The sequence below is a fragment of the Homarus americanus genome, unplaced genomic scaffold (genome assembly GCF_018991925.1).
Source record: "Homarus americanus isolate GMGI-L3 unplaced genomic scaffold, GMGI_Hamer_2.0 scaffold57980, whole genome shotgun sequence".
Classification (NCBI taxonomy): domain Eukaryota; kingdom Metazoa; phylum Arthropoda; class Malacostraca; order Decapoda; family Nephropidae; genus Homarus; species Homarus americanus.
The window spans coordinates 2,096,458-2,112,273 of record NW_024716703.1 but is presented as its reverse complement, the minus strand read 5'-3'; the positions used below and the strand labels follow the sequence as shown (position 1 = coordinate 2,112,273).

The 15,816-nt window shown below is 35.8% G+C and overlaps 1 protein-coding gene across 3 annotated transcripts in view; it reads left to right on the top strand.

Moving 5' to 3' along the window:
- Positions 1 to 15,816, top strand: part of LOC121858225 (terminal uridylyltransferase 7-like) — a 114,201-nt gene that overhangs the window by 31,436 nt on the left and 66,949 nt on the right. For 2 of the 3 annotated variants that reach the window (XM_042354509.1, XM_042354508.1), the window contains exons 7-12: positions 279 to 429; positions 5,441 to 5,627; positions 6,672 to 6,819; positions 8,267 to 8,449; positions 9,027 to 9,178; positions 9,379 to 9,465. In XM_042354509.1, coding sequence (XP_042210443.1) covers positions 279 to 429; positions 5,441 to 5,627; positions 6,672 to 6,819; positions 8,267 to 8,449; positions 9,027 to 9,178; positions 9,379 to 9,465 — 908 coding nt within the window. The remainder of the gene's footprint in view (positions 1 to 278; positions 430 to 5,440; positions 5,628 to 6,671; positions 6,820 to 8,266; positions 8,450 to 9,026; positions 9,179 to 9,378; positions 9,466 to 15,816) is intronic. The other variant, XM_042354510.1, reaches the window with a different exon arrangement.

Here is a 15,816-nt window from a genome sequence, read left to right as displayed (position 1 = left end):
TTAATTACATTACTGCAAAAGCAACTGCAACAAGGGGCAGAGAATATCAATACAGTGAAAACCCCCTGATTTTTGGAGTGGTTTTTTGAGGATAAAGGGAACTAGATGGATAAAAGAAAATCATCAGAAATTAAAATTTTTGAAATGAAGAATGTATTTTTAATGTACCAGCATGTCATTGAAAACAGTTAAATTATAAAAAGTTTGTTGAAAACAGTTAAATTTCTTTAAAAATGAAGAAAAAGTTGCTGCTAATTTCAATCTATGTTCTTGTGTAGGATGTCGCTTGGAGATGGTGGGATCATCCCTGAGTGGGTTCTGTTTAAACACCAGTGATATCAACATCGACGTTGTAATGGACGACAACCTTAATCCATCTACTGCATTACTGGCAGTCAAGGAGTTGGTTGGAAAAAGTGAAATATACAGGTATGTTTACAAGTGTGAAATTTTGGACTGTCATTGGAGATTTTTAATGAACAAGTATATACTGTGAATGTTAACATTATATAGTACAGGTATGCCTAGGTTATTATTATTGATATATTCTTAAGAAGTATATTACAGTATATGCAAAAACATGTAAATTGAAAACAATATTCCCATAGAAGAACATATGGTATTCATATACAGGAATACGAACCCTGCTATTCGCAGCCCCGCTTATCTGCAATTGATATTTTAACACCCCTATTCGATATTCTCAAAGCATACCCCGCTTCTTCGCAAATGGAAAATTACGATGCCTTGCAGTAATATTTCAAACCGGGCTGGCTACCCGCAGCTTTTGCATTCCAACGTAATGCGCGCTTCACCCCTACTGAGCCAACCTTTGAGTTATGTTGTTATTTTTCAACTTGTATTTTATTACATTTATTTTACTCTCTTACATGTACACACAATTGTTCATACAGAATAAGAAAAAACTATAAGATCAAAAACATAAATATAATATACTGTATGTCCATGGTAGTTAGTGTGCCGGAAAGTGGGAGGTGTGGGTGGTATGAGATAAATAATAATGATTAGCTGTATTGACACACACACACACACACACACACACACACACACACACACACTTGTCAACCCAAGAAATAACAATCAAAGATATTGTTATGTGTTACATTTACTACTACAAAGAGGAAGAATTGTTATATACGTGGCAGCGGATCTACAAAGAGACTGTTACATCTATTACAACGATCAAAGAAATCAGTAATGGATAACAACATTCCGGTCTATATACACATTCTACATAACAAGGCATAAGTGTTTTACGAATCCAGAAAAACAATAAAACAGTGACGTATTATATTCTTCCAAAGTGTATTGTAATATCCTGTAGTGTGACGTTATACGTTGAGTGATTTTTATTTTGTCATCCAAAGATGATGTCCAAAATCTTTTTTTAAATCTATCACCAATACTGAGTTATTGATAGTTGCTGAATTATGGCAACAATCCTGTGAGCTGAAGTGAACATTAGTTTCTGCAAATGATTCGTTCACTGCCCAGGGTGTGACAGGACGTGACTACAATTCTTGTGACTACTCATCAATCAACATCCTGTCAACAAAATTCTTTCGTATGGCCTGAGTAACCCCCAGTTGCCAGTACCCCCGTAGTGATGACACATCTCGGACCAAGAGAGATGGTCTCAGTATTCTGAGGTATGGTGTGGTGGATGCACTAGTGCAGGGGTTCTCAAACTTTTTTCAACCAAGGATCCCTTATATACCACGAAGCATACAAATATTGTCAATAATCAAAGAATAAATCATAGTCCAAAGCATTTGTTCATTTCAACCCAAATCCAAAATATCTGGCGAATTGGAATCGCCAAATCTCTCACAAATGTTAAACGCACTATTTCTCAAAAACTAGTGACTAGTGTACCTAGTGAACCCCAGAGTCTTTAAGTTCACTGACAGGGAGCAGCAGTTTGCTGAACTCAGGATTTTGGTGGACATTGACCCAGTTACCGACCTTCGCATCAGCTGTGTCTCCTGTGAGTGACACACTTAAGTCAAGAAATTCTAGAAAGGATTCTTCAATCGAGCTTACAAGGAATAGGGAGTTTTAGGTATATATATATATGTATATATATATATATATATATATATATATATATATATATATATATATATATATATATATATATATATATATATATATATATATATATATATATATATATATATATATATATATATATATATATACATATATATATATATATATGTACGCGGGTGAAGTATAATTTTTTTATTTAGCTCATAAAATTCATACAAATTATCCGGCCAGAATATAATTTACATTGCTGGAATTCTTACAATTTGATGATCATTTTGAATATAAGCATCATAGATTTTGCATTAGACATACAAATTTTAGATCTAATGCAAGTATTTTGTTTACTCAGAGCAAATATGTTATCTTTTGTGCAAAATATATGATGTGTATATTCAAAATATTCCTGGTCTTGCAAGGAATCCAGCAATGTCAATTATATTATCCTAACTTTAGTCTGAGGTATTATTTATTACTAAAAATGTAAATATAATGTTATAACCCAAACATTTCTCTGGTAGGGAGGGAGGGAGGGATCCAGGGAGCAGGTGGGAAGAGGGGGGGAAGTGGGGTATTGTGATTGACAGATAGTATATGGGTAAGTATATTTTATTTATTTATTGAAGATATTTGTTTTAGCTCATAAAATTCATACAAATTACCCGGCCAGAATATAATTTACATTGCTGGAATTCTTACAATTTGATGATCATTTTGAATATAAACATCATAGATTTTGCAATAGACATACAAATTTTAGATCTAATGTAAGTATTTTGTTTACTCTGAGTAAGTATGTTATCTTTTGTGCAAAATATATGACATTTATATTCAAAATATTCCTGGTCTTACAAGGAATCCAGCAATGTCAATTATATTATCCTAACTTTAGTTTTAGGTAATATTTATTACTATACCTTAAAATCTAGTGTTTTCCCCCAAACATTTCTCAGAGAGGGAAGAGCCAGTGAGTGTGAGAAGAGGGGGAGGGAGTTGAGTCCATTATTTGAATGGACATTAACTTGGCGACTGTATTTCTCTATTTCTCTTAAATATTAATTGTGTGCGTGTACCATCATAAAATTAAGATGTTATTTTTACTAGAACATAGGTATTGTGTCGGAAAAAGTGGAGTTTGGGGGTCGGCCCGGTCTCTATTTCAATTAATCCCATATGTTATGTTGTTCACTTTAAGTGGGCCTTACGCGGGCCTCCGTGGGTTCAATGGGTTCAATTGACCGCGTAAAGTGAGGGTTCACTATACTGTATATATATATATTCAACGACATAACTTCACATGGATAGACATCGTGTTGGCTCTATCAATTATTATAAGTGCCTTACTCATTTGAATATATACTGACGTACTATAATTTCCAGTATTTATTTTTCAACTGTTCAGCTATTGATACTTTAATTATTTTAAATATAATTTTCATCAATTTCCTGTAAATGGATGCACAAGGTTATTTTTTTTGGTTTGTATCTAAATAATTTTTCAAACCTTAGACATAGAAAATGCAAATTTTTTTCTTCCCCAGGAAGGATAATATTGTTAACAATTTTCAAAACTACAAATATAATAGTTTCATATTAATTTTAATGATGTTATAGACACATCTTTTCAAACTACAAATGTGACAGTTATCTATACAGTAATACCCCGCTTTACGCGGTTCTCGTTTACACATGTCTACATTTACGTGGTACCCTGCCAGAACCGGAATTCCCACTTTACGCGGTGCATCTACTCATATACGTGGGTGAAGTATAATTTTTTATTTAGCTCATAAAATTCATACAAATTACCCGGCCAAAATATAATTTACATTGCTGGAATTCTTACAATATGATGATCATTTTGAATATAAACATCATGGATTTTGCATTAGACACAAATTTTAGATCTAATGTAAGAATTTTGTTTACACAGAGCAAATATGTTATCTTTTGTGCAAAATATATGACGTGTATATTCAAAATATTCCTGGTCTTGCAAGGAATCCAGCAATGTCAATTATATTATCCTAACTTTAGTCTGAGGTATTATTTATTACTATACCTTAAAATCTAGTGTTTTCACCCAAACATTTCTCAGAGAGGGAGGAGCCAGCAAGCATGGGAAGAGGGGGGGGGGGGTTGAGTCCATTATTTGAATGGACATTAACCTGGCAACTGTATTTCTCTTACATATTAATTGTGTGTGCATACCATCATAAAATTAAGATGTTATTTTTACTACAACATAGGTATTGTGTTGGTATTGTGTCAGAAAAAGTGGAGTTTGGGAGTCGGCCCAGTCTCTATTTCAATTAATCCCATATGTTCTGTTATTCCATTTACGCATTTCTCGTTTTACGAGGACCTCCGCGTGTTTAATTGACCGCGTAAATTGGGGTATTACTGTACAGTATATGTAAAACAAAGAAGTATATCTGTGTTTGTGTGTCCGCAGGAGAATCTCGGAAACTACTTTACTGATCTGTAGTGACGATGGATGGTGTTATATGTAGTGATGATGGATGGTGTTATATGTAGTGATGATGGATGATGTTATATATAGAATATGAAAAGTATCCCTCTGTTGTCATTGGCAACATGGATAAGAAATGTGAATACTGCGGTGCAAAGAAGTACAAAGGAGAATCTGCTGGACTCATGGGAAAGTACGACTGCCAAATTTGGAAAAACCACCACAACCAGTGAAGACTCTCATGCTAGGAACAACACCAGAATCAAAACACTTCTTGGAAAAATATACGGAAGTACAATTCATGCTCCCAGATGGCATCCTTTGGAGCTACCAGAGTAGTTCGTGAGCACGGATACATGCCCACATTCAAAGTCCAGGGTCAAGTCTATCACAAAGCAGGATCCCTTTTACCACTGAAAGATGAGCAGGCAAAGTTCCTCCAAATCTACTTCATGGGAGATCATGAAAAGCAGACTACTGTACTATCAGGTGTGGCAACATTCAAGGTGCCAGACAGGACATTGTCCTATCTATCCAAAAAATGCTGCATGAGCGCAACACGTATGTACAGTCATTTAAAAATGCCCTGGAAAACATGCCTTCTGACGAGTACAAAGTCAGGATCAAAGCAGACACCTTAATGCACTACAGTGAGACAATGTGGAGCCTCCCGGAGGGTGGCGTCCTACCGTGGCCTAGCGAAAGATCCGCCCGGAGGTTGGCGATTCTGCTAGTACAGTAATATTTTTGTCCTTTTAAGTCAGAATCATCCAATTTTGCCATTGTACACAATATATTCTCCATAAGGCATGGAATGGTGTAAGCTGGTGAAGGGATAATTTTATTAGTAATATGCAAATATTCATTTTAATAACACTTGAAAACTTTCCTCCACAGAGATGTTGTTGATGACCTGTCATCATCATTCCCAACCATGTCCTTCACTCATGCCAAGACTAGTCTACGTATGGTAGTAGGGGCAAGCAGTACATCTTCTAAGTTTACTAATCAATTGCTTGCTGACTATGCATCCTTGGACTCACGGGTGCCAGTCTTGGGCGTGGCTTTTAGATACTGGGCCAAGGTAGGGTATTTTGAAATTAATCTACATGACTTATTTGTAATTGTAATCTACTGTATATCTCTTTTTTTGTATTTGGTATTCCCTAATAAATTTCCTTATATAATTTGCTGATTGCCAGATTGAAATTATTTTTCTGTGCCATACATGTAGTTTTTTAAAATCAGTTTTAGTAATGTAAAGTACTTGCGAAACAGTTGGGTAACTTATCCATATCTCCAGTAAAAAATGCTAAACATATAATTTAAAACAATTATATTAGAGGAAATCCTGAGATGTAATCTGAAAGATAAATCCGAGTTTAAGAGAGTGTGGCTAATTATTAAGTTGAGCTGCACTGAATGTGGCTGAAGAGAAGAGCCCATCATTCACAGTCTTTCATAGGTGTTGTTTTTTAGTAATCAGGAGGTACTTCACAATAGTAGCTGGGACTATGATCATGCAATTTATAACATTATTTTTATAATTTTATTAACTAAGAGAGAATGAGGGGAGAAAGATTAACCACAGGGTGAGGGGGTGAGGTGAGGTGGGGTGCAGTTAAGGATGGAGGGAGCATATGGTCTTCCCCCATCAACAAGGCAAGTGGCTGGGGGGAGAGAGATAGAGGAGGTTAGTTAGACACACTTGCGAGGAACACTATTGTTATTGAGTGGATCATGGGTACGCTGAATGAGAGTATGAATTATCATTGATAGTATATTCAGTGTTGAAGTGTTCATATAATTTTCTTTATTTAAATACTGTATATATGAAAGTTAACCATATAAGAATATAATAAAGCCTGTTTTGAGACCTGGCCATGGCTGCCTACACTAGCTTTAGTATGGGCAGGATAGGGTCACTGAATGGTGTCTCACTACAATTCAGTGTTAACTAATGACAAGCTAAGATGCCATAAAATTCTGACAAGTGTTGATTTTGAAAGGCACTAAAGCAAATGTCTGGGGAAGAGGGTAGTTTGTTTCCATTGGAAGAAAAAAAAAATGTCAAATAACTACCGGTATCTATGAGAAGTCATCAAATTTACATAAGATATATTTTCAGCTTTGCCAGATAGATGACCAGTCACGAGGAACTCTTCCCCCTCATGTATTCCCACTGATGGTAGTGCACTTCTTGCAACAGCATCAGACACCTGTTCTCCCAGTTCTACATGCATTACACCCAAATCCAGATGGAGAGGCTTACTTGTGTGAGTAATTATGCATTCATTGCCTTTGTCATAATGTCCAAGAATACAGTCAGTGTTTTTGTATTTATGTTTTTATATGCCTGTGTAAAGTGAACTCTCTACTGATATCACACTGTTTGTTGGTCTTGTCAGTCTGTTCACCTGTAAACATTTTGGGTTCTGAAGCATAACATGTTTCCCTGTACAAATGAATACAGTACAGTAGATTCCTGGTTATCCTGAGTCTGGGTAACTGGCAGATTCAACTGACCGGTACCAAAATGAAATGATAATAATAATAAAATTCCTCCAAATTCAGTTAAAATTGTAAGTTTGTATACCACATGCAATGGAGATGAGTTGCTCTTTCTTTTTTAACGGGATTAGCCCCACTGACCCACATCGGGGCCTGGCGGGTAAAAATGGAATAATAATAATAATAATAATAATAATAATAATAATAATAATAATAATAATAATAATAATAATAATTCATAGTAAATAAAATTAATAATAAAAATAAAAACAAAGTAAAATAATTATGATAAAAATAATAATAATAATAATAATAATAATAATAATAATAATAATAATAATAATAATAATAATAATAATAAAGAACCATCAAGAAATACAAAAATGAAAAAAAAGATGAAAAGTGAGAAGCACTATATGTATGCTGTGTTGTCAGGAGTACGAGAAACAATTGAGACCCTGCAATTGTGTGTAAATGAGGCAGAAATTCAGATCAGGAACCTGGGACTTTGTCACAATTTTTGTGATGCCATATGGCAGTAGGGTCTACCATTAGACAATACATTATGCTTCCAATATCTTCCCATCCAGTAGTATCTCCCTGTTTGATAGCTGCATCCTACCTATTTGCTGGGCAACATGTTTGAAAGAAAGTGCCCGGTGTGCCACCACCTGTAGTTACATTATGATGTAGTTGATAATTAGAGAACAATTTCATAACATGGACCTTCAATTGTTACTTTGTAGATTGGAAATAAAAAAATATCCTTTATTTTATGAAAAAAAAAATGTCAACACTGCTTCTCTTAGCTGTAAACATGGCACGAGGCTTTGTAGCCTGTCTGTAGCTGTATCTTATTTTTGGCACTGTGATTTAACTTCACCCTACTTTTGTTTACACTCATTTTAGATGGTAGGGCAAATGAGACAGAGAAAAGTAGATATGATGTGGCAGTTGAATAGTTCAGTTTAAAATCATTTGTTAGGAAGTATTAATGTAGAGTGCGTGCATATAGTTGCTCTAACATTGCTCACCTCAAGCTGTTGTTGTGGTGACTGTAAGTGTTGCAAGGACTTGATAACTTTTGAAGACAAGAATAGAATGTCAAAAAGAAAGAAGGTTATACTCTTTGACGGAATCAGTTTACTTACGGAAGTATAAATTCATTCATATGGAAAACCCCTTTTAATTATACTATTTTTTTTATTACAGCCCCAGCTGAACTTGGTGACAAATGGAAGTGCAAGAACACTGATTGTGTGGGTAAATTGTGGCTGGACTTATTTAGATTTTACACTGTAGTCTTTAAAATGACAGATTTTGTGATTAATGTTCGCCAACATCAACCCATAACAGGAGCTGAAAAAACTTGGAGCAAAAAGATAGCTGTTGAAGGTAAGACAGTTTCACATATTGTATATTTTTTGTATATATTTTGATCTTTTCATATATACAATACTATTTCTGCCAAGTATCCATACAGGTACATATATTGGTTAATACTCAACTGACCTCTGTGTGCGACACATTCTTTTCAGTATGCACACCAGTGTGGTTGACACAGTCTTCCTCACACAGTACTCCTTTGTTTCACACACACACACTCATACTACAGGGCCCTTGGGCTTCTCCTAAATCTGTTTCTGTTAATCAAACTTAATTGCCTTTGCTCTAAACATTCTTCCAACATATCTTTTTGAAGCATAAAATTTATTGTAATTTCTGTTTGGCTGTTAGCTGAAAGTTTTCGATAATTGATATAAGTAAGTAATGATTATATATATATATATATACAGCTGCTCTTTTGAGTACACCAAAAGGTTTTGATCAGGGGTACAAAGATCAAGTTCCCATGACCCTGAAAAGATAACATGTTTTTATTTGGTTTCAACACCTCTGCATGTGGATGATGTGCTGTTTGAGGTACTTTTGCATTTAAGTTAATGTTGTTTTTTGTCCATTTTTATTGCAGATCCTTTTCTTCAGAAGAGAAATTTAACAAGAACAGTGAGCGGAAACTCAGTGTTTGAATATATTGTGGACCGCTTCAAGACCACCTATAAGTACTTTGCTATTCCCGAGTTGTCCTACGGTCCTCTTTTCTTGCACATAGTTGTGAAAGAGGTAATTATCATATGAATTTACTTCAAATAGTTCTTGTTATCATCTTTCTCTCTTCACTTAAAAGATCTAACATTGACTGTATCAGTGGAGGACTGTTTGCTTATGTTGTTGACCTGGTGTGATCAGAAACCAAAGCGCTACCTAATTAAAATGTGAAGTATCATACCGTTACTTCTTTGTAATTTTCATCTCTATACCAGGTGCAGGTTGTTAATGGGTCCAAGGCACCATCTGGCATAAGTCAAAAAAACAAGAAAGGGGACATGCTGTTGGAATCAATTGAAAAGGTGATATATCTTTGTGGTATATCCTCATCCATCCCATATCTTTCCTCTCCATACAATGAGACCATCATGTCACTCACTTTCCCTTTGCTTTCTTTATTCCACACCTCATCCTAAAATCCTTATATCACTTTTACACTTAATTAACTGCTCATCTGTAAGAAAGCTTGTAGCACACTTGCATGTTCTCAGCAATTTTGCTTTTGCGTCATAATTCTTCACTTGGAAATATGGCACAATAGGTTATTTTGCATTCTTTAATAAATTCCATCATTCCTTTCTTGATTGTGCTTAGAGCTCCAGCTAGTTGCTTACTTATTAGCAGCCTTTCAGATTATCATCCAGCTTTTTTGCATTCATATTAAGAATCTGTATATGCCTGCATCTTTGCTGTGTTGTTCATTTGGCAAACATTTGAAGGGCACAATGTATGAATATTAGTTTTACTCACGTTAATTCTGTACTGGTACAAGTTGAGGTGTAGGTACTGCTCCAGTGATTTCCACCTGGTCGCACAATCAGGAAAAGATTATTTATCTCGTAGATACAGGGAGTGGAATTGTCTTCTTTTTAATAATTTTGAACACAAAGAACATGCAATGACAAGGTATTCTCTCTTATGTTTGGTAATTAAGAGTAGGGATGTAAATAGGGTGCGAGTCAATATCTGTGGTCTAGCACACGAAATATGTGCTAGACCACAGCTCTAGTGGGCTGTTGAGAAAAAAGCTGAAAATGTTATTGATAGAGTTTGTACCTGTTAGTAATGAGTATAAATAAAAGAAATTGATGAAAATCGGTAGGAACAATGACAGGAAGAAGTAATTTTAGTATGATTAAGGGTAAAATAAAGGAAGTGGTATGTTTCATATATCTTGGATATTTAACATTTGGAAAATGATTAACCATATGAATTAAATCATAAGAGTAAAGGAGGAAAATATAGCGTGGTATTAGGTTCGCTTGGATATATAGAGAGATAACCATGTGAAAAATGGTAAAGTTGGTGATCAGTTAGGGAAGTACCGTCAACCCTCACTTTACGCAGTTAATTCAACCCACAGGGTACCGCGGAAAGTGAGAAATGCGTAAAGTGAACAACATAACATATGGGATTAATTGAAATAGAGACCGGCTGACCCCCAAACTCCACTTTTTCCGACACAATACCTATGTTCTAGTAAAAATAACATCTTAATTTTATGATGGTACATGCACACAATTAATACTTAAGAGAAATAGAGAAATACAGTCGGCAAGTTAATGTCCATTCAAATAATGGACTCGACTCCCTCCCCTCTTCTCACACTACACTCGCTGGCTCTTCCTTCTCTGAGAAATTTTTTGGGGAAAACCACTAGATTTTAAGGTATAGTAATAAATAATACCTCAAACTAAAGTTAGGATAATATAATTGACATTGCTGGATTCCTTGTAAGACCAGGAATATTTTGAATATAAATGTCATATATTTTGCACAAAAGATAACATATTTACTCAGAGTAAACAAAATACTTACATTAGATCTAAAATTTGTATGTCTAATGCAAAATCTATGATGTTTATATTCAAAATGATCACCAAATTGTAAGAATTCCAGCAATGTAAATTATATTCTGGGTAATTTGTATGAATTTTATGAGCTAAAACAAATATCTTCAGTTAATAAAAAAAAAAATATTCTTCACGACACTATCTGTCAATCAAAGTACCCCACCTTGCCTCCCCCCCACCCCCCACCTTCCCTCCCTACCAGAGAAATGTTGGGTGAAAAACTAAATTTTAACTTTCAGTAATAAATAATACCTCAGACTAAAGTTAGGATAATATAATTGACATTGCTGGATTCCTTGCAAGACCAGGAATATTTTGAATATACACTTCATATATTTTGCACAAAAGATAGCATATTTGCTCTGAGTAAACAAAATACTTGCATTAGATCTAAAATTTGTATGTCTAATGCAAAATCTATGATGCTTATGTTCAAAATGATCATCAAATTGTAAGAATTCCAGCAATGTAAATTATATTATGGCCGGATAATTTGTATGAATTTTATGAGCTAAATAAAAAAAATTATACTTCACCCGCGTCAAAGGGTACACGCACCGCGGAATGTGAGCATCCCTGGTTCTGGCAGGGTACTGCGTAAACGTGGAAGCGCGAAATGTGGGACCTGCGTAAAGTGAGGGTTGACTGTACAGGTTGGACCTGGCTAACCGAGAAACTCGAGACCAGACTGGTTGCGGATTAGCAAAAATTCTGAACCATCGAAGCCGAGGTTCAAAAATGGCAAAATAATGCATAAGATGTACTATTACAGGTACCAATATAATTCACATCAGCATAAATCTAGCTGAGGCTTACTGGACCTCTTTATGATAAAGTGTTAATGCTATGGCACACCTGGACCCTCGTTTTATACCATTCACTATATGGGAATGCGCTTAAATGTACAGAACTAAATAAAGAATTTATTTGAAATAATTTGTAGCATTCAATGCCATAATATCCTGACCACTGTGGTTAGTTATACAGACTTTTCCCTTTGAAAAAGCCATAATTTTGAGCAGCATATTACTGTACTCAAATGTACTAAACTGAAGGACTAAAAATTTTATCTCGTGCAAACTATGAGATGTTTATACTCAAATTAATTGTTATCTTGCAAGGATTCCAGCAATGAAGGTTATATTCTGCTTAGTCAAGTTTGTGATATTTTATAAGAGAAGAACTTTAAGCCTAAAACCACCTTCATCCCATTAATCGTTATCACCCACCGTCATCTGCCTGCCCTGCTGGCTGGAGCAGGGGGGGAGGGGGAGGTGGGGTCTTGACAGCCATGAAAGGTGCGGAGTTTTCAGTTGAGGGGTCAGGAGGGACATGGGATAAAAGACAGGGAATTAAAGTTTTTTGTTTATAAAATGTCACCGACTTGACTTAGAAGAATATATCCTTCATTGCTGGAATCCTTGCAAGAGAGCAGTGTTGCTTCACTCTCTCTTTTACAGGTACAGTAGGGTCGGTATATATCGCGAGAGAGGGTCCAACGATGTTTGCTATATACTAAATTGCGATATAGAATTCCATGTAATCAATGGGGAAAAAGGGTTAGGTTCTGGAGGCCAAAAAAAGTGACGAAACTTAACTTAATGAGTTAATTTTCTTACTAACTAAAGCACCAATGAACACTAGACTCAGGAACTACAGGCTATTTCAATATCAAGGAACACCAGACTCAGTAGCTGACGCACCATCCTGGGAACAACAGCCTCGGCAGCAGACGCCACCCTCACTTGACAATCCCACACCTACATAAACGAACATCAAAAATATTAGTTACAGTATTAAATCTTTTCCATTGAGCTTTCCATTATCTTCACTTCACTTTTCACGTCACTAGCAACCCATTTACACTCACCTTAGAAGCCGTAATCTGCAGCAGAGTTGGCTGATTTCTCGTCACTCACTCGCAAAGACTGAGCGGGCGATCGTGAATGCGTGAGTGAGCAGCCATGGTGGCGCCTCTGGTGAGCAAATAATGCATTTGTTTGCCATGGTGGTACATTTGAATTATTTCCTGCCCGATTTCCCTCGCAAAATAAAAACAATTATTGCTATACAGTATATAGGAAAATTTTGATAATTTTGGTAGCCGCGATATAAAAAAATCGTTATATAAAGTCGCGATATATCCCGACCCTACTGTACTATAACGGGCAATGTTCGCTGGATTTGGCATCCTGTGTACCACCGGCAAGGCTGTGGGCTCTTTACACTCGTCTTGCTGACGGTGCCCACCATTTCTCTGTGGCTGTCGGTCACACTAGAATAACCCATTATAGTACATCCTTCTTTCCTCACACAGCCAAACTGTGGAATGCTCTGCCTGCTTCTGTGTTTCAAAACTCATACAATCTGTTTCACTTTAAAAAGCTGGTTTTCTGGCATCTTCGTGGTGTAGACTAGTTTAATCTTTTTCTTTTCTATTTTTAATTTCTTTTTACTCATATTCTTTCACCCCTCAGGCCCCGTTATGGGTCAATGACCTGTGCCCGGGTGGGCTATTTCCCGAAAAAAAAAATATAGATAAATACTGGTTGTTATAATTGTAATGATTTTTCCACAGCTTTTATAGAATTACTGTTGACCTTTTGTAGTTGTTGAACATATCCTAATTTTCCCCTTAAGATTAAGTATTCATTAGTATATGTATCCTGAACCATCAAAGCTGCTGGACTATTGGGTCCCGGATTAGTGGGGTCCAACCTGTATTGGTATTTGGGTGTGAATCATGGACTCTGGCTGCAAGGGGAGGAAGTGTGTTAGAATTGGTAGAGATGACATATTTAAGAGTTATATGTGGAATAAATAGGATGCAGGGATTAGGAGTTACAGAAATTAGATGTGAAAATGAAAGATTTGTAAGACAGAGTTCACCAGTGTCTGTTTTGGTGGCATATGGACATGGTGAAACAAAGTGAAGTGAAAGGCTAACATGAGTGAAGGATTTAGAGTTGGGAAGGCCAGTGAAATGGAAGGATAAGGTGAAGGTTCACTAGAAGTGCAGGGATGGGGATCAAGGAAGCATCAGAGCATGTGAATGATAGGAGAGTACAGCATTGAGTGGTATATGAGGATTTCACAGCAGTTAAGAATGAATGGATGAAGGTGAGTGAGAGTCCATGTTTGTCTTGGTTGTGGCTACCATTCAATAATAGCAGGAAAAGGCTGGCAAGTTGTGGTAAAAGAAGACTAGAGTCGACCTTTTTCTAGGCTTTATTGTTCATATAACTGACCAAGGGCAGTATCTGGAAGAGAACAAAAGAATATTCTAGTAAGTGAAGGGAACAATGAAAATTACTAATATAATATAACCCCTAACAAAACAACACCCAATGATAAGAAACATAACATATGTACATACACACGTAACAAGACAGAAGACATGGGTTCAAGTGTACAAGTGCTGCATAACTTTATCACAAGTAAAGAAGAATGAAGTTTCTCCACATCCAAGCCTACTTTCCTTCCCTTAACCCATTTCTGGATTTTCTCAGTCCCTACAGTCTTTATTCTTAGAGAAAATTAAGAAACAGTATATAATAAGTTGCTTTATGATTCTACCAGCTGTTTTGGGAATAAAAAAAACACAATACTATACTAGTATTGCTGACTTGTTAGTTACTTTAGCCAAACGATCATTATCTTAATCTTGGCTCACCTAATCTCATAATTTGTCTTGTTGCTACAGTTAAAACATTGCACCTGTGGGTCAACTGTCTCTTTGGATCATCTTTATTTTTTCTTAGTTGGTGGTGTAAATAAGAGGAAATGGCATGTAATTAGAGTTGGGGATCAGTTGGTTAAAAAAAATTACTGGCAGTGAATTTGAATGGTTGGCAACTGCAAAATTAAGATGAATATACGTATAAATATACAGTAAACCCTCGAAGATCTTGACCCGGAAAATTCGAATTTCGGAAGACCTGGACAAAAAATTTAGGGATTCTGGGTTAAAAAGCTTCCTAGAAGTTTCCCTAAGAAACATTTTAGGCCTGTGGGCGCTGCTTGACCCGTCAGTTGCTTGGACACAGGTGCCTGAGGTGGGAAACATAAACAGAGTTGACAATTGTTTTTTGTGGGAATATTATTTAATTCACTCTAATAATGATACAATGTATCGTAATATGTTGTCATAGGTAAATGCGTGGTTTATATACGGTAATTTGTTTATCACGACAGTAGGGTCGGGATATATAGCGACGTTATATAACGATTTTTATATATCGCGACTACCAAAATTATCGCCATTTTTTACTATATAGCGATAAATTTTTTATTTCGCGAGGGAAATCGTGCAGGAAATATTTCAAATTTATCACTACTGTGGTCCCTCGGTTAACGAATGGTTCGGTTAACAAAATTTCGGTTCACGAATTACCTTCCATAAGAATCTTCAATTCGGTTAACGAACAAAAATTTGATTAACGAAATCCTTACAAACATCACGTTTTGTTGTGAGCATCACCTGATCAGCTGATGGGCTAGTCTGCCAATTCAGTAATCTGTTCTATGTTTACATTCGTTTCCAGTGGAGTAAATATCAAGAAAGATGTGCTCTTTAATATTTTTGCATTTTTTATATTAAAATTATTAGTCATTTTAACATTTATTTAACATGTTGATAATATATGCAGTACAGGGAACTAGTTTTTTGCGCGCCCATCAGACGCTTGACTCAGCCACAAGGCGTCAGTTGGGCTTTGTTGACAGTGGAGTGAACATCTATTTTGTTGGTGTCTTGAATATTTTTGCATTTTTCATTAAAATTATTGGTCATTCTGAACT